General features: G+C 40.4%; 1 protein-coding gene across 1 annotated transcript in view; it reads left to right on the top strand.

The window, feature by feature from the left end:
- Positions 1-19,476: 19,476 nt before the first annotated feature.
- The window catches only part of cacna2d3a (calcium channel, voltage-dependent, alpha 2/delta subunit 3a), a 1,007,885-nt gene continuing 1,003,226 nt past the window's right edge, over positions 19,477-24,135 (top strand). The window contains exons 1-2 of the mRNA XM_078543510.1: positions 19,477-19,611; positions 19,986-20,067. Coding sequence (XP_078399636.1) covers positions 19,493-19,611; positions 19,986-20,067 — 201 coding nt within the window. The 5' untranslated portion in view covers positions 19,477-19,492. The remainder of the gene's footprint in view (positions 19,612-19,985; positions 20,068-24,135) is intronic.

A 24,135-nucleotide genomic window follows, 5' to 3' on the forward strand; every position in this document is an offset into this window, starting at 1 on the left:
TTTATATTTCTCCCTTCTTCTAATCTATGCTCCAGTTCTGCCGAAGGGCCATGAAGGCTCGAAACGTTAACTGATTTCTTCTCCGCCGATGCTGCCAGACTTGCTGAGTTTTTCCAGGTAATTCTGTTTTTGTTTTGGATTTCCAGCATCCGCAGTAGCTTTTAGCTTTTTGTTTTTACCCCTCACTATTACTCTATTTTACAATAAATTCCAATAACACTATGAGAATTATTATATCCTCCTGACAGCATCACAAAATCAGTTAAGGACAGCTTTAGAAAAGGAGAAACATAGAGGTTCCTTTAATATAAACAACACATTAGCTTTTCAGGTGGAGAAGCTTCAATTTCTCCTCAGAAAGTCTAGGATAAAGTAAGGAAGCAGCAGAAGAAGGAGGGCCCATCTCAACACCTTGCAGCAAGAAACTCAAGGGATAAATTAATGGTATATTGATTCAGATTTTTCCATTGAAATATTCAAGAAGGGAATACAAGTTCATGTTAAGAAGTGTACTCCCGTTTTTAATAAGCATCAGGTGGCCAGCTGGAAATTGTGTTGTGTAAATGGGTGGTGTGCCATTTGCTAAAGCCATTGGATGGGCAGACCATCAATCTTAACCTTACCTGGACCTCAAACCGGTGACATCATGGGAGTTTCCCACATGCCTCTCCCTGCCAGTTCCTGTGATGGGTTAAAGTGGATGTTTAAGCTTCATAAGTAATTTTATATCAATGTTATTTTCTAAAGTAGTAAGCACAAAGGATAGCAATAATACGGTAATTAACGTGACTGTAGTTTCCTGTTATTATAACAGACTTTCATTCAAGAGACTGCACAGCAAGTTGAAAAACGATTCAGTTCTGGCAGTATTAGCAGATGAACACATTGCGTTTTATGATACCTTTCTATTCATTTTTTCAGTATAGAAAATAACCTGTTTATTATTAATCAGTACAGACCTCTTCTATAAAAAGGCAGGCAAAAAAGTGTCATATGAGTTAAGTGTTCACTTGGTAATATTGTCCAAAATAATTCCTAGGCTGAGCTTTTGTAGTCTGATGTACAACATTTAATAAAAATGCATCAGTAGACAACAAATAACCTTAGATTGTTTATTTGGAAAGAAACATTTTAACTAGGTTTACAGCACAGGTCTATAGAGACTATTTATAGACTAATGTGGTACCAACTCAATTCTTCAGTTCATGCATCAGCTGGTACTAAGCCACAACCCATGTGCTGTTCACCCGCGCCCCCCCCCTGAAAATATCAAAAGGTTCACATGAGGCAATAATAATATGGAATGTGAGTATTCTGCTTCCTATAAATAAGAGTTTTGCCATCATTTTGTAAATGCAGCTTATGATATTAAGGCACTATCCAGCATTTTGTTTCACTTTCAAACAATTTTGTCTGAAATGGATCAATCATGATGGTAGTGGAAAAAGACACAATGAAATGCTGCTCTTTTCTGCTGGAGTGAAGCTGTAATTTTCCAACTGCACTATAATTATTCCTAGTTAATTATCTCTGTAGTATACTTTACTGCTCTTAACAAAGAGCATTTGGATTCTCTGTTTAGGAAGAAAATGGAAGCAAATTCTTTTGAAGTTGCGCTGAAATGTTGGAAAACCCAAACACGTGCTCTTCTAGGTTAGAAAAGCAGTAATTGGGATATTAAGCACTAATTGCTGTACATCAGGTTGTACAGTAATTTTCAGAACTCTGAAAAACTATGAATATCTCTCATGGCTCCAAAGATCTTGAGAGCGAATATTTATTTGTGAAGCTGTACAAAATGAAATAGAGTGGGTAAACATTGGTAGAAAATGACAACAGGCTAATTGTCTGAGCCTTTCTATTCTCAAGCACAAGTACTTGTAAAAACTTGAAAAGAAGGTCAAGTGAATTTGTTAAAGATAATGAATATGGCATAATTTTACAGCAAAAGTGGCACATTGAATGGCAAGTATTTTCCAAAGTTGGTATAAATGTGAATTATGGCTGCAATGGCTTGTGAACATTTGGAAAGCAGAAATTATTGCTAAATTTTGACCAGACAAGGGGCATCATTTTCAGGCAAATCGTAGTGGGAGAGGAGCAAGGGACTTAGGAAGGAAGAGGCCATTGGAGACACATGAACCTCAGTAGCTATAGTTTCAGGCATTGGGCCCATCTTAATAGATCAGCTCTGAAGAAGAGTCATACAGACTTGAAATGTTAACCCTGTTTCTCTCTCCAAAGTTGAGTTTTTCCAGCATTTTCTGTTTTTATTTCAGATTTCCAGCATCCGCAGTATTTTGCTTTTATTTAATAGATCAACAATCTGGATATGCTGGAGGATCAGTGCCTGATGCTGCTCAGCAAGAGCAAAAACGAAACAACAAAAATGTGCCATCTGGTCCACCAAGACCTGGAGGGATAGCCAGCCATCTGCCATATACTTCCAATGGCTAATACGGTCATAATTACCCTCAATGTTTCTGCTACAAGAGATTTTCAGGCACTCACAGAGGGTATGTCAGGATTCAAGTCTTTTTGCCAGGTCCTGCTTTGTTAAGGTGATAACTGAAGTCCATATCATCATGCTCTCTGCTACAAGCATTTCAGTTAAACCAGTACAGGTTAACTACTACAGGCAGGCAGACAAGAAAATTAGGGTCTCATTGCCCAATTCTTTCAGCTAGCAAAGCAATTAGAAGCCATTGGTTTCTTTTAAAATTCTCAACCTTATTTTCAGATTCCTCCATGGTCTTGCTCCTCCTTATTTGTGTAATCTCCTTGAGTACTACAATCCTCTTTGCATTCCTCTTACTTTGGCCTCTTGTACATCTCTGATTTTAATTGCTCCACCACTGGTGGCTGTGCCAAAACAAAAACAAAAATTGCTGGAAAGACTCAGCGGGTCTGATAGCATCTGTGGAGAGAGAGACAGAGTTAACGTTCCGAGTCCCGATGACTCTTCTTCAGAACTAAAGAGAAGTAGAAATGTGGTGAAATATATACTGTTTAAGGGGGGGTGGGACAGATGAAGCTGGATAGAAGGCCAGTGATAGGTGGAGGCAAAGGAGAGTTTGCAGAAGATGTCATTAACATAAGGTCGAAGGGGTGTTGATGGTGGTGATACTGGCTAAAGCAGATGCTAATGGTGACATTAAGAGTAGAAAGCAGGATGAGCAAGTGACAGATGGCTCTAGTGGGGGTGTGGTGGGAGTAGGGGATGGTGTGGGAGCAAGGATCAAAATAGGCTAAAAGGTGGGGATAAAACAATGAATGGAAATAAATTTTAAAAATAATAATAGAAATAGGTGGGAAAAAATGTATATATAAAAATTAAAAAATAAATATTTGAAAAAAGGGGGATCAAAAAGGGGTGAGGATGGAGGAGAGAGTTCATGATTTGACGTTGTTGAACTCAATGTTAAGTCCGGAAGGCTGTAAAGTGCCTAATCGGAAGATGAGGTGCTGTTCCTCCAGTTTGCGTTGAGCTTCACTACAGCAGGCCAAGGGCGACATGTGGGCATGAGAGCAGGGCGGTGTGTTGAAATGGCAAGCGACAGGAAGGTCTGGGTCATGCTTGCGGACAGACTGAGGGTGTTCCCAAAGCGGTCACCCAGTCTGCGTTTGGTCTCTCCAATGTAGAAGAGACCACATTGGGAGGAGTGAATGCAGTAGACTAAATTGAGAGAAGTGCAAGTGAAATGCTGCTTCACTTGAAAGGAGTGTTTGGGCCCTTGGACGGTAAGGAGGGGGTAAGCAAAGGTACAGGTGTTGCACCTTCTGGGATGGTGCTGTGGCACGGTTTTGAGGTGTAGGGGGTGATGGAGGAGTGGACCAGGGTGTCCCGAAGGGAACGGTCCCTACGGAATGCTGACGGGGGGGGGGTGGGTAAAGGGAAGATGTGCTGGAGTTGGCGAAAATGGCAGAGGAGATTGCTGACTGTGCCTTCACTTGCCTAGGCCCTAGGCTCTGAAATACCCTCGCTATACCTTTCTGCCTCCCTAGCTCATTTTCCTCCTTTACTTTTTAAAACCTACCACTTTGACAAACATTTTGGTCATCTGACAAATATCTCTTTAGTGTTTTGGTGTCATGTTTTGCTTTATGAAGTTCTTCTGAAGCACCTTCAGATCTTTTATTCTGTTACAGGCATGATATAAATATAACACTGTTGTTCATCTTTTGGACATATTTACAATCATGGAACTGCTGTTTGCTAAATTTGTTATTTATGTTGTATATTATATGTGCTTTGTTTAAACAACTAATGATGCATTTTCTGCACTATGAAAGAATCACAGATGCAAATGGAGCTTTACACTGAATTAATTTGATGAAGTGGTACTAATGGTCTAATGTGTTCTGTTGTGTAGCCTCTTTGGAGGCCATAAGCTTCACTGTGCTGGTTTGGATGTTGTAGGAAAATTTAAGCCAATACATTACAGGGTTAATTTTGTTACAAATAGTTTTGTATACTGTGTTGGAGACTTAAACCTTGGGTTGAATTTTAGGCGAGGGGCAGAGTCCCCATCTGCGCTTGGCTGGCTCAACCCGCAGCTATTTAACAGCTGTCTGGCCTTTAATTGGTTCAAGGTGGGCCTTCTGCTCCCATCGGAGAGGAAGTCCTGCCTCCGAGATCCACCAACCAATCAAATAGCCGGCAGATGTCTTGTCCTAACAGCACCATCGGGAGTGTGGCCACTGCTGGGGCTGCAAGACTTACCTGTAATGCTGGGATACTGTCGGGGCCAGGTTTGTAGGCCCTGGCAAGATGATTGGGGGAACCGGGGTGGACAGGTCAGGGGGTAGGAGAAACATGGGATTGGGGAATATTTTGGGGGGCCTCCGATGGGCACAGGGTGCCTGACCAGGATCACCATCCTCAGTCCAGCCACAAGGCTCACCAGCTTTTATTGGGTGGCCTGGACGCTTGGAACCAGCCTCTCCTGCTGCAGGTAAAATTCCAGCAGCGGCAGGAGAAAGCCTTTGTGGCTATAAACAGATCACTTACGGGCCTCAATTGACCCAGGGGTGAACGGGCCACCTGACACCTCCCGCACTATGGTTAAAATACCTTTGAGACCAGTTGGGGTGGAGGGCAGGTGGGGTGGTGGTGGGGGGGGGGGTGGGGGGGGGGAGGAGGGAGGCAACAGGGACAGCACAACTGCTATGGTGCTAAACCTGTCCTCAGGAGAGTGCAAAATTCCAGCCCTTGGCTGAACTCTTCAGGGACCCTGAATGGACCCAGATGAGCAGATTTTTGGAAGGATAGTCAATGAAAACAGAAGGCTTGAAATTGATTTTTTTTGGACAGATTTTGACAATTGGTAGTATATTTGGCCTGGCTAATATAAATAGCAACTCCAATCTTTGTAAGGAGTGAGTGATGCATCATACTGTACAATTTGAACCTTGATATTCTTAAGAGCGGAGGTGTTTCTTTCTGAATCTTCAGAATGGCTATTTAGTGGTTTTCTTCTTCAGTTGTACAATCCACAGCTGGGTGAATGAACTTTCTGACATTTATATCAGCTGAATAACTCATTAGCCGCTTCTGAAGTCTTAAAGGAGCATAATTGCTTGTACATTGTGATTGACTGCTATTCCTTTGTTGCTATCAATGAAATTGCTTCCGTAAGAATCATAGTATTTGAACCATGAATTCTGGTGATTTTGTTAATGCTTCATCAATTTTGTCAAATAGCAGGCATTTTTGTCATTCATTTCAAAAATAGGAATGTCAGTCCCATAGAATGGTACATTAAGAAATAACCTCACATAACTGAATGGGAATGGGGTTTTAACTACAATGAAATAAACCAAAAATAAAGAGTAAAATGTCTGATTAACAAAGTTCATGTAGAAATGCTTGCCACATTCATACAGCTCCAACTTGTAGAATGCACATGCTGTTCCATGTGGGAACTCTAGGACATTTCCTGTGTCCTGGATAACCATATGCGCAGGATGTATTGTCAGCTGCAGCAGCTTGAGCTCCAGTTTTTGGAGCTTGAGCAGTACCTGGCGTCACGGTGTCACTGCGCCACATCTGTGAGATTAAGAGCTTTGTGGATAGTATGGATAGATGTGGTCACCCTGCAGCTTAAAAGTATGCAGGGAGAGAGGGACTGGGTGACACAAGGGTGTCACTGAATGGCTGCAGAGCACACTGAAGGGGGAGGCTGAACCGCTAGCAGTTGTGGCCCACATTGGTACCCACGACATAGGTAGAAAGAGGGATGTGAATCTACGGTCAGAATTAAGAGAGCTAGCTAGGAAATTAGCAAGCCAGACTTCAAAAGTAATAATCACTGATTACTCTTAGTGCCATGCACAAGTGAGTATAAAAATAGAAGTGTAAAGCAGATGAATGTTTGGCTGGAAAGATGGTGCAGGATGGAGGGCTTTACATTCTTGGCACATTGGAATCATTTCTGAGGGAGATGGGACCTGTACAGATTGGATGGGTTGCACCTAAACAGACTAATTTCCTTGCAGGGCGATTTGTTACTGCTTTTGCGGAGGGTTTATACTAACTTGACAGTGGTGTGGGAACCAGGATGTAAATCTACAAAGGGATAGCAAAGTGCAAAGAATATTGGGAGAAACAAATTTTAGTTGAGTAGAAAATATTAACGTATTGGGTGGGGTCAGTGCTAGACGGAAAGTAATAAAGTCTAAATCCGGGTTACAGTGCATGTATATGATGTGTGGAGTGTGGTCAATAGAATTAGTGAGTTGCAGATGCAGATGGCCACATGGAAATATGATGTTGCGGTGATAACAGAGACCTGGCTCAAAGAAGGACAGGACTGGGTATTAAATATATTTGGATACAAGATGTTCAGGAAAGATAGGAAAGGAAAGAAAGTGGGAGGGATGGCAGTATCGATTAGGGAGATCATTGCAGTGCTGGAGAGAAAGGGTGTAATAGAGGGGTCAAGGACGGAATCTATCTGCCTAGAGCTAAGGAACAAAAAAAGTGGAGTTACATTGCTTGGGTCTGAATTTCATGCTTGGTGTGCATGTGAAATGCAAAATGCGCTACCACCCATGATCGGCTGCTGGACACAACTTCACACTGAAACATGCGCTGAGAAAGCCTCAGTGATGCCGAGAGGGTGGGAAGAGGGCGGGTGTGGGTGGGTGCTTCTAGCGAGCTCCCTGAAGGCAGCCAGCTGCTGTGGAGCTGCCTCAGGGAGCTGCAGACCTGTACAGATTAACTGACAAGAAAAAAATGCACCAAACTGTGTCTATGCAACACATTCAAGCGCCTGACGGCAGAACCCAAATAACATAAGTCCCAAGATATCATTTTTTATTATACTCCACCCCAGACATTTCATCCTGCCCTTGGATGAGGTTTCGATAAAAACGGGCTGCCTGCCTGCCCATTTTGCCCGTGCGACAAGTGCGAAATCGCACAGTCAACATAAAATCAAGGACAATAAGGTTTTTAATGGCCTTAATTGGCCCTTTAATTGTCAGTGGGTGCGGCTCTGACTCCCACGTGCGCCCTCCGACCTCAATATTGCTCATGTGTGTGATGAGATCAGGACACATGCCCGAAGTCATCTCATGCAATTTCATGTGCATTCACGTTGGGTGCGCGCCTGCCTGATCAACATAAGATTCTGGCCTTGGTGTAGCCTATAGGCCACCAGCTATTGGGAAAGATGTAAAGGAACAAGTTTACAAGGGCATAACAGAGACGTGCAAGAATTATGGAGTAGTTATAATGGGGGACTTTAATTATCCGAGTATAGACTGGGAAAGTAGAGTAAAGGGCACAGAGGGGCAAGAGTTTCTAGGGTGCGTTCAGAGAATTTTCTACGGAAATATGTTTCCAGTCCAACAAGAAAGGAGGCATTGCTGAACCTGGTTCTTGGGAATGAGGTGGGCCAAGTGGATCTAGTGTCAGTGGGGGAACATTTAGGGGACAGTGGTCATTGTATCATAAGGTTTAGAATGGCTGTGGAAAAGGATGAGGAGCAATCCAGAGCAGGAATAATTAACTGGGGGAAAGCCACCTTCAATGTGGTCAGAATGGATCTGGCCCAGAAAAACTGGTATCAAAGATTAGCAGGCAAAACTATAACTGAACAATGGGCTGCCTTTAAAGAAGAGATATTTCAAGTACAGTCAGGGTATATTCCCATGATGGGGAAAGGTAGGGCAAACAAATCTAGAGCTCCCTGGATGACAAAAGAGATAGAGATTAAGATGATGCAGAAAATGTGTGCTTACGACAAATGTCAGGTTGAGACCGAATATAGAAAGTTTGGAGAGGAATTGAAAAAGCAAATAAGAGAAGCAAAGAAAGAGTATGAGAAGAGACTGGAAGCTAACATAAACATGAATCCAAAAGCTTTCTCTAGGCAAGTAGATACTAAGAGCGGTAAGAGGAGAAGTGGGACTGACTAGGGACAATAAAGGGGATTTATACATGGAGGTAGGGGTCATGGCTGAGGTATTAAATGAATACTTTGCATCTGTCTTTATCCAGGACATGGTGAAAGAGGAGGTAGGTCAAGCACTTGAAGGATTTAAAATTGTTAAGGAGGAGGTATTGGATGGGCTGCCGATACTTAAAATTGATAAGGCACCAGGAACGGATGAGATGCATGCAAGGATATTGAAGGAAACAAGAGTGGAAATTGTGGAGGCACTAACCTTACTTTTCCAAACTTCCTTGGTGATGTCAGAGGATTGTAGAATTACAAATGTTACACCCTCATTCAAAATAGGGTGTAAAAATAAGCACAGCAACCACAAGCCAGTCAGTTTAACTTTGATGATGGGAAAGTTTTTAGAAGCAATAATTTGGAACAAAATTAATAGTTACAGTACTTGGGCAAATGTAGGTTATTTAAGAAAAGGTAGCATAGATTTGTTAAAGGCAAATCATGTTTGACTAAATTACTTGAGTTTTTTATTGAGATATCAGAGAGGGTTGGTGAGGGTAATGCTGTTGATGTGGTGTACATGGACTTCCAAAAGGCAGATAAAATGCTGCACAACAGACTTATGAGCAAAGTTATAGTTCATGGAATAAAAGGGACAATAGCAACATGGATATGAAATTGGCTGAGTGACAGAAAACAGAGTAGTGATGAACAGTTGTTTTTCGGACTGGAGGAAGGTTTCAATGTTAGGACCTTTGCTAGATCTTAGTGTACGACGCACAATTTCAAAATGTGCAAATGATATGAAACTTGGAAGTATTGTGAACCATGAGGTAGCTGACCCCTGATAACCCCACCTCACCACCCCCCAACACTGGATCCCGCCCCTGACCTCAGGCCCCCCCACCGACATCAACCCCCCCACCACATTGGATACACGCCTCCAACCTTGGAACCCCCCCTCCCCGACCTCAGACCCTCCCTGACCTTGGACCCTCCCCGACCTCGGACCCCCACCCTGACCTCAGACCGCCCTCCCAACCTCGGACCCCGTCGACCTCATAACCCCCAACATCTGGAACCCCCACCCACCCTGACCTCTGAACGGCTCCCACTCCCCACCCTAGACTCGGAATCCCTCCCCCCGATCTCTGGACCCCCACTGCCCCAACCTGCGAATGCCCCCAACCCTCCCCCAGACCTTGGACCTCCCCGACCTCTGGACAGCCAGATCTCCGGACAAACACCCCCCCCGACCTCCTGACACACCCCCTGACCTCCAGACACACCCCTTGACCTCTGGTCACACCCCACCCCCGACCTCCGGACACACCCCACCCGCCGAACTCTGAACACACCCACTGCCGACCTCCAAACACACCCCCTGACCACCAGACACAACCCCCCCAACCTCCGGACACACCCAACCCCCCTGACTTCCGGATACACCCAACTCCCAAATCCTATCTACACACCCTAGACACCTACCTTCGCCTGGTCTGTCAATTTCCCTGGTCCTTTAAATTACCTGCTTTACAGCAGCAAGTGCTATAAAAACTGTGGTGTGGCCTCCTTGAGTATGCTGGATCTAGACTTCGATGGGACTTGCGAGGAGTCTTTCGATGCAGGCCCCAAGCAGCTCTGGTGATTGGAAGTAGCAACGCAATTTTCACGATCAGGTAAGTGTGCATTTATTTCTTCTAATTTCTGCAGACCAGCACTTTCCGAGGCTAGTCGGAGGTTACAGCCTAATGCTTAACCTATAGAAAACATTGGTTCAGCATCAACTGGACTATTGCATCCAGTTCTGGGCACCACACTTTAGGAAGGATGTGAAAGCATTAGAGAGGGTGCAGAAAAGATTCGCAAGTATATTTCCAGGGATGAGGAACTTCGTTACGTAGAAAGGTCGGAGAAATTGGGACTGTTCTTCTTGAGAGGAGATTTGATGGAGGCCTTCAAACTCACGAAGGGTATGGACACAGTAGGTGGAAGGATCATTGATGCAAGGATCACGAGCCAGAGGGCACAGATTTAAGGTAATTGGCAAAGGAAGCAATGGTGACATGGAGGAAAATCTTTTTCATGCAGTGAGTGGTTGGGATCTGGAATACACTGTATGAGAGTGTAGTGAAAGCAAGTTCAATTGAGGCTTTCAAAAGGGAATGGGATCATAATTTGAAAAGGAAAAATTTACATAGCCATGGGAAATGGCAGGGGAATGGCACTCGATGAATTGCTCATCAAAGGATCAGCACAGACACCATGTGCCAAATGGCCTCCTTCTGTGTTGTAACCATTCTATGATTCTACGATTCTATGGCTCTTTTATTTGGAACCATCAAATATCTGTATAAATAGTATAGATAGGTGCAAAGTACAAATGCATTTAGCATGTGAACTTGAATTTCATCAATCAGACTTTCTACTCTAAAATTTTGGTTTGGTACTCAAGCTGATCATAAACCCTGAGTTAAATAAAAAAGTGTTATTTACACAGATAAGAATAGGGGGAAAAAGGCACTTATCATTTACCCCTAAGTCAATATTTTCCCTTATTGGCACAAATGAAGACTTTTGATATATTGCTGCATCAAAGCTAAGCAGTAGCATAGCAAACTGAGTGCCCTCAAAGTTATCCAATGTTACTACATAAGATAAGAGCACATGGTATGGGGGTAACATATTAGCATGGATAAAGGATTGGTCATTGAACGGGAAGCAGAGAATATCAATAAATGGGTCTTTTTCGGATTGGCAATCTGTGACTACTGGGTGCTGGGGGCCTCAACTATTTACAAGTTATATCAATGATTTGGCTGAAGGGACCGAATGTATGGTTGCTAAATTTGCTCATGACACAAAGGTAGGTAAGAAAGTAGAGGAGGTAGAGAGTTTACAAAGCTTAAGTGAAAATTTAGCAGATGGAGTATAATGCAGGAAAATGTGAACTTGCCCACTTTTGTAGGAAGAATAGAAAAGCAGTATACTATTTAGCTGGAGACAGATTGCAGAACTCTGTAGTTCAGAGAGATCTGGATGTCCTGGTATATGAATCACAAAACGTTAGTGTGCAGGTGCAGCAAGTGATTAGGAATGCAAATGGCTTGTTGATGTTTATTACAAGGGAAATAGAATATAAAAGTAGGGACGTTTTAATGCAACTCTACAGGGCCTGGGTGAGACCATATCTGGAGTACTGTGTGTACAGTTATGTCTCCTGATTTGAATATAATTGCGTTAGAAGCAGTTCAGAGAAGATCCACTCGACTCATTCCTGGGATGATGGCCTTATCAAATGAAGAAAGATTGAGCAGTTTGGGCATATTGGAGTTTAGAAGAATGAGAGATGATCTTATTGAAACGTGTAAAATCCTGAGTGTTGATACTAGAAGGATGTTTCCACTTGTGGGGGAGACTAGAACTAGGGGACACAAGGAAGGGGTCTCCCTTTTAAGACAGAGATGAGGAGAAGTTTTTTTCTTTCAGAGGGTCGTTACTCCGTGGAATTTTCTTCCGCAGGAAGCAGTGGAGGTAGTGTCTTTGAATTTATTCAAGGCTGATTTAGATAGAATTTTGATAGATGATGGAGTCAAGGATTGTGGGGGGAGTCGGGGGGTGGGGAGGGAGGGGGCGGGGCAGTCAGAAAGGTGGAGTTGAGACCACAAACGGATCAGCCATGATCTTATCAAATGGCAGAGCAGGTTCGAAGGGCTGAATGGGCTACTTCTGCTCCTGAGTCCTATGTTCCTCTGTTCCCACCTGGTTCATTTAAACATTTAAGTTATGAAGAGAGGTTGGATAGACTTGGGTTGTTTTCGTGGGAGCAGAGAAGATTGAGGGGTGACCTGATTGAGGTGTACAAGATTATGAGGGGCATGGACAGGGTGGATAGGGAGCAGCTGTTCCCCTTAGTTGAAGGGTCAGTCACGAGGGGACACAAGTTCAAGGTGAGGGGCAGGAGGTTTAGGGGGGATGTGAGGAAAAACATTTTTACCCAGAAGGTGGTGACGGTCTGGAATGCACTGCCTGGGAGGGTGATGGAGGCGGGTTGCCTCACATCCTTTAAAAAGTACCTGGATGAGCACTTGGCACGTCATAACATTCAAGGCTGTGGGCCAAGTGCTGTTAAATGGGATTAGGTAGGTAGGTCAGGTGTTTCTCACGTGTCGGTGCAGACTCAATGGGCCAAAGGGCCTCTTCTGCACTGTGATTCTGTGATTCTGTGATTCAATAATTGTTCATGGCTGCCCGTGTGGCTTATGCAAGAAGCAGTCCTAATGGTGGATGTGGATTATCTGTCCAGTAAACCCAACATAAAGGGCTAAAATAAAAATAGAAAATTATGGAAAAACTCAGCAGGTCTGACAGCTTCTTCTTCTGCAGAGTCATACGGACTCGAAATGTTAACTCTGTTTCTTTCTCCACAGATACTGTCAGACCTTCTTGAGTTTTTCCAGCATTTTCTGGATTTCCAGCATCGGCAGTATTTTGCTTTTACCAACATGAAGGACTGTCTGATTTAAAAGGTAGATGGCTGCATGAGGTTGCAAATATTGTTTAAGCTTTTATCAATCTTCACAATTAGTTCTAGATATTTGTCAGTGTCAATTTTTAGGTTATCTTGCCTCTTTTGAACTTTTGCATTGACAATACAAAAAATACAGAAGGTCTCAAACTAAATCTTTGCTCTGTACTAAGTTAACTGATTGCAGTTGGAATAGAAGAAAAGAGTCGATGTTTCGAGTCCTCACGACCCTTCAACAGAACTGAGTATAGTTAGGAGAGGGGTGAAATATAAGCTGATTTAAGGTGGGGGGGGGGAGAGAGAAGTTGAGAGGGGGGGTGGTTGTAGGGACAGGCAAGCAGTGATAGGAGCAGATAATCAAAAGATGTCACAGATAAAAGGATCAAAGAGGTGTTGAAGGTGGTGATATTATCTAAGAAAATGTGCTAATTAAGAATGGATGGCAGGACACTCCAGGTACAGCTCTAGTGGGGGTGGGGTGGAAAGACTGACAAGGTATTAGTTGTAGATTTTAAAATAATGGAAATAGGTGGAAATATTGAGTGTCCTGCCATCCATTCTTAATTAGCACATTTTCTTAGATAATATCACCACCTTCAACACCTCTTTGATCCTTTTGTCTGTGACATCTTTTGATTATCTGCTCCTATCACTGCTTGCTTGTCCCTACAACCACCCCCCCTCAACTTCTCTCCCCCCCACCCCACCTTAAACCAGCTTATATTTCACCCCTCTCCTAACTATACTCAGTTCTGTTGAAGGGTCGTGAGGACTCGAAACGTCGACTCTTTTCTTCTCCACCGATGCTGCCAGACCTGCTGAGTTTTTCCAGGTAATTCTGTTTTTGTTTTGGATTTCCAGAATCCGCAGTAGTTTTTTGTTTTTATGCAGTTGGAATACTCTATTCAGCTTCAGTGATTCCGGGCCAGGAAGGGGAAAGATCGGTCTGCCCTTAGATGGTGTCCTTTATCATCTACTACAAAATGTATATGTGTGGAAGTTGGGTGAAGGCAGATCAGGTTCATCTATGATGTCATCCATGGTTGAATAACTTGTCAGCACTACTGTACCTTGCCTATGTTTAAACATAAATAAACATCAGGTGGACAAATTACCAGAATTTTGTCAGTGCCTATGGACCTATATCCTAGCATGCCATAGCACCTTTAAGAGACTAAAGGAGAACATTGAGAGGAAAAAGAATGTGGCATCAACATTCTTCTCCTCTGCCATACTAGCAGCACATGAGGCTACCCATTTCCTCCACTGCTTTTAGATCCAGCAGATCATGCTTTGTATTGTTTCCGTAACAAAGGCTGTTTAATTTGTTGCCAGTTTGTTAACCTAAGGAGAACTAGTTAGGTACAATAAGGTGCAGGGTCACCGCCCCACTCACATCAGACCCAAGTCCCCCACAGGATGTTAATCCAGCGCTCAGAGGTTGAACCACTGGTCTCCTGTAGCTGGGGATAGCTGGAATGGGGCTCAGACATATAATCTTATGATTCAAAGGCAGAAAGACTATCATTGAGCCAATATAGATGCAGTTTAATTCTGTTCTTTTTGTATGTGATTATCTTTGCTTAGGAAACGAGGGGAAATTATTAGAAGTATACTACACCTTTCTTTTTACTGCTTTACTTCAGGAAGTGAGCACAGAAAATCATGGGATTGTTCAACAGAAAAACTACTGACACTTTTTAAAAAGCCAAATTTAGTTGAGCTTTGCTGAGCAAAACATAGATTTGCCTTGATCCACTGAATTATTAAAATGAATTGAATTATTGTACTTTGACCCAGTTTTGGCTTTAGCCCCAATAAGAACGGAATCTTACATAAGAATAAAAAAAACACAAAGATGCAGAGGTGCACATTCAGATATAAGTCGACATTTGTGTGGTATTAGAGTAGGTTTCATGGAGGAAATGAATTTTCAAAGAATGAGAATCAGTGTACTTTCCTATTGTACAATAACCTTTGTAGTGTCTCTCAAGTGCAAATGTCTTCCAACCCAATAACAAATCAGCATTGCACATACTAAACATCCAGCTTGTGCTGAGTCAAAGAAGATGTATCATGATTCGCTATTACTGTCTTTGAGGCCACAGATTTTCAGGGTAGCTTCGTTAGCAATTTATTGATGCTCACTCTTTGAAAAGACACTTGGTAGTGACAGAAAATTATCAGAATGTGTAGATAGGTTGAGTGAGTAGAGGAAGAAACATGTCATAGAAATATCCCAACTGGATGAATACTGTATTATGTGCCAGATTGTGATCATATGTCTACTTTACCAAGGAGATTCCTCCACATTAACAAATTAATTATTTATTCACAGGCTTGAATCACTTAGCCTACATTGATTTACTTACGTTGCATTTTCTCTCATTCACAAGTCATTTAAAGCTTAATTCTTGCTTAACATACCAATGTAATAGTTTAGCTCAGTCGTTCTGTCCATGTTAGTAGAGAGTGGTCTTATGTGACGGCTGAATGTTTGATTTTATTCAGATGTGAGAGATCAGTCTCTTCATCAGAAAACTTTAGCTTTGTTAAAGATGAACTAGCCATGTATAGCGATGTGAATTACATTCGTCATTTTCTCCAACAATTCTATCTAAGGGAACGTGTGAAGTTTATCTGTAAGTTGCACAATTACAAGCTGTCTGATCCATCATCTGAATAGAAAAACTGTTAAGAAGTGTCATACCAAATGCAATGAAATGTAAGTGAAGCAGACCAATGAATGTTGGAAATGGATGAAATCCAATATAGAAAATCAAATATTTGCAATATTCACTGCAAGACCAGTGCAAAAAATAAAAAGGTGCTACTTGGTCACAGAAAGCCTGCATTAAACTTATGCGCTTCATATACTAATATTCTAATGTCATGCAAATGCTAATTAAATGAAGCAAAGGCAAGAATTCAGATGGAACTAGCATGGTGATCTTGCACTCTCTGGCTTATGAATAGCAGAATTATATAAATGCACCACAACAATGCATTTATATGTTATCTTTGTTGCAAAAAGTACTTCACAATTAAAGTGGGTTGGGAAACAAACACAAAAATGAAGTTAGGATTACAGTTAGAGGAAGTGACTGAAGTGTATGATCTATGAGGTAGGTTTTGTGAAAGTTTTTGAAGGTGAAGAGAGATGTATAGGCAGAGAACTTTACAACAACTTGCAATTAAATGTTTCAAGATAGGATGGGTGGGCCCATGAAGGGTGTAAACATGAGAATGAGAACTTTACATTAGAGATGCTGGGGGTGAGGACAAAAGAAATGGGTGAGCACGGCTTGATGTGGGATAGGATATAGGCAACAAAGGTTTGGATGTCCTGAAGTTTATGAAGCATGGAGAATGGGAGGTCAGCCAGGTGAGCATTGGAATATCAATTCTGGAGATGACAAAAGGATGGATGAAGGTTTCAGTGGTAGACGGGCTGAGGTAGAACTGGGGGTGGGTAATGTTGCAGAGGTCAACATAGAAGATTTTTGTGATAGAAAGTATATGGAATTAGAAATTCAACTTGGGTTAAATAGGATTTGAGCAGTTTGAGACAGTGGCCAGAGATGAGGAATGTAATTAATAGTACACGGTTTGTGCTGCAGGGGAGGGGTTGGAGGCAAAGACAATGGCTTTGTCTTCCCAAAGTTTACCTGAAGGAAATTGCAGCTACTCCAAGGCTGTATGTCAGTCAAGGAGCCTCACAGCACAGAAGCAGTAAAGTAGTTGAGCAAGATGGTGGAAAGGTAGAATTGGGTGTAATCAGCAAACAGGTGGAAGTTGAGCTCATATCTGCAGATGATGTAGCCAAAGGGCAGCATGTAAATGAGAAAGATGAGTTTAAAAATGGATTTTAACAGTGCAAGATTACAATGGATGATGGTTTTGTCACTGTTGGTGGAGCGGAGGAGAAAAGAACACACAATTAGCCAGAGTCAGAAAAATAGAGGGCATCAAATGGGATGTTAACTAGGGTGGTCATGAGACATGGAGTGATTTGTGAACAATTAATGAATCAATTCTTTGGGGAATTGGTGTAATGGAGGTCTCTGAAGAGAAGATGAGATAGTCTTAATGCAGAATAGGATCCATGTGCCAAATCTTTGGATGAGTTTTAGTTTATGTAGTGTGGACAAACATTGTGCAGAGCATTAGCAATGGTGTTAAAGTAAGAGTGGAGGTAAATTCTCTTACAGAATGCGAAACAGGCTATCTTGGTAAAAGGCATATATTGGGCATTGGAGTTTACGTCAGGGAGAAAAAGAATGGCAAGGTTGTGTACTGTTTAGCCTGAACACAACCACAGAAAGTGATGGAATCAGGGTGGAGTTTTTTAAAATATATTTTGCAAACAGATAGGAAGCGGGGTGCAGTAGTTATGGAGTTAAGTTGGCATAGGTAGATATGAGTGTCATTGAGTGGTCGCATGTAGAACAAGAATAGAAGGACAGGGTTTGTACCCTGGGAGACACCTGAAGTGAGCATACAGGGAGGGTAAAGAGCAAAAATTACAGGACATGTGCTAGCTAATTTGGGACAAATAGCAATGGAACTATGCAAAGCTGGTGTGACAGCGATGTACCATAAAGGCGAAGTGACAGAGCAGGAGACTGTGCTGAATAGCACAGGTAGATCGAGGAGAACAAGAAGGGAAAATGCACCCCAGTTTCAGTCACGAAGGAAATCATTGGCATTAACTAGGGTAGTCTTAGTACTGTGCAGCCAATAAGATCAAACTGAAACAATCTGAACAGCAAATAATAGGAGAATTGAGCATGGAGCTGAGTGATGAAAACAAATCTGAGAACCTTAGGAAAGGAGGAAAGGTTTCAAGTAATGCTGTGGTTGGGGAGCATGAAGGAGTTGAGGCTGCATTAAAGAAAGAGAGGGATGATGACAGTATTTTCGATGAGGGAACAGCACCCCGCACAATTGAAGTCTGACAAAGGAAATCCTCTGACCAGCTTGAATTCTGCACGGCATGGGCAAGGATAAACGGTACAATTAGAATAATAATTTATTTGCAAGAGTCCTTTACAGTAATGAGAAAAGCCAGGTGATTTTAACTGACATCTGATGATGGTATTGTCTGCAGAACTTCTTCAAAACATTTCAGTCAAAGCCTGAAGGGGCTTTGTTTACTCAAGTGTGGCAACATCAGATCAAAAGGACTTAAAAGCAGATAGTTCCTCTAGTGAGATCCAGTCTGACCACTGATATGCAGCACATTTGCCAAGCTACAAAGCCAGTAGTGGGATGCCCTATTACTGTAATCGAAAGGATGAATTACCAGGGTAACTTTTTTCATAATTTCTTGGGGTTCAACCTTAAAAGAGACACTTGTCGAGAAATTGTTCACACAGAAAATAATTGAAATATACAGATACATTATGTAGCAGGAATGAACAGGCGAGAGAGATGTCCCGAATGAACCGATATTACGTTGTGTTAGCTTGTGATCTTATACATACTTTACCAAAGGGATTCCTCTACATGAATAAATTAATTATTCATTCGCAGTGTTGAGTCATTTAGCCCGCATTGATTACTTATGTTGCATTTCCTTTCATTCACAAGCCTTTTAAGTCTTCATTTTTTTTCTTAACACACCAATGCAGTCATTCTATACTATAAGACTCAATTGAATTTGTGGCAGATCCAGATGGATACAGCCTGTTCACCTGCAAGGGATTGCAGTTTTAAAGATGATTTTGGTACGTCATGGCACTGAAAATTTTATTTTCTTCTGCGATAATTCTCCTTTGAGTATGTGTGCTTATTTTTATCTTGAGAGTTTCTCGATTCACTTTGTAGTCAACTCCACCCCGTCGGCTGAATACGAAAAGCTTTCGAGCAGCGGCGCACGAAATGAATTGGGACGTCTCCAGTGGGTGTTCACCATCTCAAGTGTAAGGTCCGTGAGCCACTTTGAGCTCAACCCCCTGTCAGCCCTACAGCAAAGTGCTTCTCACTCAGCCTGCTATCAGTCCTGGAAGAGGCATTGTGTCACAGTTTTCAGTGCTCTTACTGGCTTTCATCAGCACTTTCCATTAATGCCTGCTCCGGTGAACCAGCGCTGCATGACTTGATGTGGGATGAATGCTCGAGGTTACCAAGAAGATAAAGGGAGCCTGCAGGCAGCTTTACATCTATACAGTGAGCATTAATTGTGAGAAGATAGCTTACTCTGTTGAAATCAATAGACTCTTGTGGCCTGTAGCAGAGGGCACACTGGACCCGGCAGTAGGTCACTGAATGATGATATTATACAGGGGACTGCATACTGCAGAGTTGTTAAGAAGTAAATGCAACTGCCTGCATTAAAGGTAGAATCGGTCTCACTACCAAGGATATAATACCAGCAGCAACATTTTGAACTCACTGAAGCTTTTCAGTTGCTCCCCTGTTTTTCTTTTATCTGGGATGTCCCAGAAATGAAGATGAACTGACAATCTATTTTAAGTCTGAGATACAGCACAGTACTCCATTAGTAATCAGCTTTACTCTAATTGTGCAATTCGTGCTGATCTGTGGAAGTACAAAAATGCAGAGAGATATGCATATTTTACAAGCTTTCTGTAGCTTTTCTGTAATCGTGTGGACATCTTTCAGTATTACACTGGCACAAGCGAAAGAATCACAGCAACAAATTCCCCTAAATGTGTAAGTCTTGATTTCTGTTCTTTTGCATTTCATGTCCAGTCAGTTAATTGTGTTTGCAGTTAAAGGACTGCATGTTGGATGAAATTTAAAGTTGGTTTAATACTAGTGTTTTGTAAAGCTGCAGGATCTCTATGGTTCATAAAACATAACCTCGTGTTCTGCGTAATAGCCCGAAATCTATAATTTAGAGAGGGTCTGAAATGCACACTAATATTTGGATCTCAGACATGCTTGATAGGAAAAATATTAAAATCTTTTGTAAAATGAAAAGTAAAATAAGATAAAAATTACTTTCTATTGATTACAATCGGAAATCAAATTGTTCTTTCTCTTTCCAATGTTAAACATGTTACCATGTGTTAATGTCTTTTTAGGGTAAAACTATGGGCTTCAGCCTTTGGAGGGGAAATCAAATCTATTTCAGCCAAATATTCAGGCTCACAATTCCTACAGAAGGTAACAGCCTTTTCTCATTTTTAATTTTAGAACCGTTGTTAGGTTGTTTTAGAACTTAATAGTCACTTAACAACTGATTGCATTTTAAGTAACTGACCCCCCCTTCAATAAGCTATGATATTTATCATTCCATTTTAACTGATGCGTATTTAATTGAACGTGTTTGGCAGTGCTTTCGATTGCTGTCCGCTTGCAGAAGCTAAGATTTATGTCATCGTATTATGACTGATACTAATTTAATTGACCATTATTGGCTCAGTTAGCAGAGTGTGAGGCTAACTTTCATTGTTTTGACTGATGACTGTTTAACTTTTCACTTGACTTTTTGAATACATTTTAGTTTGAAAAACTAGCCACGTATATAGTTGTGTGTGATTTTTGCAGCGCATAGTGTGCTTACTTCATTCCGCTGTCATTTCGCTCCAGTGCTGGGATGTATTACACCATTACAGATAAGAGAAATGAGTATCTTATCTAACTGTTCAGGTGCATAGCTGGATAATATTCTGGTGCACTGCTACAGGACTCTGAAAAATGTTGCACAGTCCATTAAATTACTATTGAAATGAAGAATGCGAGTTTAAATCTGTCAAATGAGTAACTTTACCACAAAATTACATAATAATTATGTGCCCATAATAATTGCAAACAGAAAATGAGTTATATTTTTAGTCGGCCTATTGTTTAAAATACGTCGATCATATCGGAAAATTAAAATGTTAAAATTAGAATATGATTCTTTGAAATAAATGTAAATGAACTTTAAGTACAAATATGCCAATTCATAATATCATAAATGCATAATGATGCATTGTGGGAGTTTTTCACAAGCGTGGAAGGGCCCATATGTCACACAGATCAAAGCGTTAGTAGTATAAGACCATGCTTCACATGAGTGAAAGAACATTTTAATAAACGGTGCTTTTATCTCAAGTAATTATACTATTTATTAAATGGGTGTCTTTGTAAACAAAGTCTGAAAGACATGTGATGAATGATTTAACTAGCAACTAACAACAGTTAGGCTATTTTACTTTTACAGTCATTAATCTTGGGTACTGAAAATATTACTAAAATCCATGTGGTTAATTTAAACATCTAAAATATGCACAGTCAGTTCTTCCCCTTGATTTTACCTTATCCTTATCACCAGTCTCCAAGTAGTTTTGGTTGTTCTCCTGTGTTATACTCAAAAACTGAAATTGTCCAATAACTATAAAGATATCTTCCTGGTTTCTTAATGTGATGATTCAGCTCTGTGATATTTTATGACATTGTACAACTCTGTGCCTTAATAATTGTAAATGCAAGAACATTAACGTACGAAGAAGCATTTTTTAATCTCTTGTAGCTCATGTACCGTAACCTACCTCATAAAAAGAAAAAAGTTAAAGTATTTGGAGCATCTTATATTTTGATATTTGAGAATGTCTCCTAAGTGGTTCAATATTGTCAAGGATTACGTTCTAGAAATATAAAAATAATTAAATATATAAAGAAAAAGATTCATATTGAAAAAGTAACTAGGTCAGTTAGATATTGGTCTAAATCTGTAATAATATACATTTTTAAATGTAACATTGTAAGCATTGCAAATATGATGGAATAAAATGGTGGAAATCTTGACAGGCCCTTAATGTTTGCAGGGTTACGCCAGAAATGTAAACCTATCTTTTTCATTGATGGATGTGACAGACCTCCTGTACATTTCCGGCATGTTACATATTATTATAGGTATCACGTTAACTATAGACTCAGATTCAATCGTTCAAACAAATTTTATCTTGATTTATAAACTGTCAACTTATGCATTGGTGTGATGATTCTGGGTAATATACCAAAGTACTGATTTATGGAAAACTGCTACTATATTAGATATTCTCTCTCTTTCTTTCTGTGTGTGTACATATATATATATGTAAATTTCTGTAAAACAATGTTAGCTGATTTTTTTTTACAGTTGTCATGCAGATTTCACAGTATAAAAGAGATTGTCAGCCTCCCACAGAAGGCCATGCTTACATTATGAAAGACTTGGTAAAATCACCCCTGCTAACTAATGCATCTTTGACAACATTTAAATATAAATAAATCTGCATGTAAAGCACCATCTTAAACTACTAATTTCAAAAGAAGAGGTAGAGAGTATTTTTCAAATAATGCCTGAGAATACTTAAAAATTGAACTATCATACTGCTATGATTTTACAAGTTAGTTCTTCCTTTTATTGAGAAAATAATGCATTAAATTGAGTTTTCAAGTGATGCACAGGATGAGTGTGACAATCTTGCAATCAGATACATATTGTTTATTCAGAAACAGCTGTTTTTCCTTCACTGTTTAAATTTCTTCATCCATCTTTTGCTTGGAATTTTACTGTCAGTTTTTGAATGGTTTATACACACATTTAATAACACTGTCATCAGTCTACATGATTATGTGGGTTGTAATAATAACATTAGCAGAAACCTGGGTAAAGGAGAAAATATCATTGTGTTCATAGTATAACAGACAATAAAAATTATGTTTGAGTTGAAAAATAAAATAAGTTTATATTAGCTGAACATTTGAATCATGAATGGAGGTTCACAAAATATAATGTTAGTTTATATATATTACACTGTGATATTATTTAATGATGAATAACTCAATACCTCACTTCAAAACTAATATTTTTACTAGCTACATAATCAAAGACATGTGTTTGATAATACCATAATACACACGGTCTGCCTTTATGGAAATTGATAAATTGTTGAGAAAACAATTAAATCAAATATATTGGCCTGGATTTTGCTCTCAGCAGTGAAAGATTGGCCTGCACCATTCATGTCACTAACAACTACTCACAGACCTTTGCAGGCTTTTCAGTGGAGAATTCCACTAATCCGGTATCTTTTCCAAAGTGGCTTCCCCTACAGTGGACCTGTGGCACCTGTGAACAGGGCAACAATAGTGAGGCTCTTCAAACAATCAGGTTGAACATTATCTTACTGAGACACACAGATTCCAAAGTGGGAAGTATAAAATACAAAAAATAAATTAGATTTAAATGATGTAGAGTTAAATGAATATTGGGAGGAAACCAAATGTGATGTACAGATAAAAGAGACAAGCAGAAAAAGTAGCAAAAAATGTCCTTTTTTTTAAACCTGCAATGTTAACTTTCTGCTGAGGGAATAAGAATCTACACCCATAAAATTAATTTTTCAGGACCAGAGAGGTTGTTCAGCAATAATCATCACTTAAATTCATCAGTTAAAAAGTCAGTGCTCAATGCGCTACCCTTAACTTTCTCAGCCACCATTGGTGTAGAACTAATGAGTAAGTGCCCAAAGTTCACACCATTACAGTGATTTCAGTGCGCACTCTATCAGTGAGGATTACAACAGCACACCCTTTGGAGGAGCAGGGCATTTCTGATAGCAACTTCTGGATTTCCATGTTTATCTACATATGTGCAGATGCTGGAATTTGCTTTCAGATTTACCCTACAAAGATGGTGAGTGCAGATAGCCTCACCATTATTATTACAGAAAAACCTGGGCATTTATATATATGTATATCGAAGAGTTTCAGATAATGTGTAAGAAGAGCAGAACTTGGCTCTAAGTGGGATTTGTATATTATTCGAATTCCTTGATTGTACCACTATTTTATAATTCTTTTTTTACTTACTGATTATTCTTTGTATGTTTAAAGGATGGATAGATTTGAATTGAGCATGCCCCTTTTAAACATACTTTTGATAACTTACTGTGATCATCTCTTACCTGGCTTGTTCTATTACCATAGACTGACAGGAAATAAATTAAAAAATAAATAAATTTGGTCGCAATGCTTGTACCTTGTAGATGCATGTTCTATAGAAAATTTATATTTTACATAAGGGATGATTCCACCCTATATTAATTATAAAATTATTGCTTCATGTAATCATACACAGTAAAAAATATAAATAATGCTTAGCCTCTCGTGAATGGACAATTCTCAAATTCCAGTACTTCCTCAAGGGGTTTTGGGATCCCTGTAATGTTAGGCTTTCCCATTGTCTTTTTTTAAAAATAC

This window comes from Cetorhinus maximus, chromosome 6 (assembly GCF_964194155.1).
Source record: "Cetorhinus maximus chromosome 6, sCetMax3.hap1.1, whole genome shotgun sequence".
Taxonomy (NCBI): domain Eukaryota; kingdom Metazoa; phylum Chordata; class Chondrichthyes; order Lamniformes; family Cetorhinidae; genus Cetorhinus; species Cetorhinus maximus.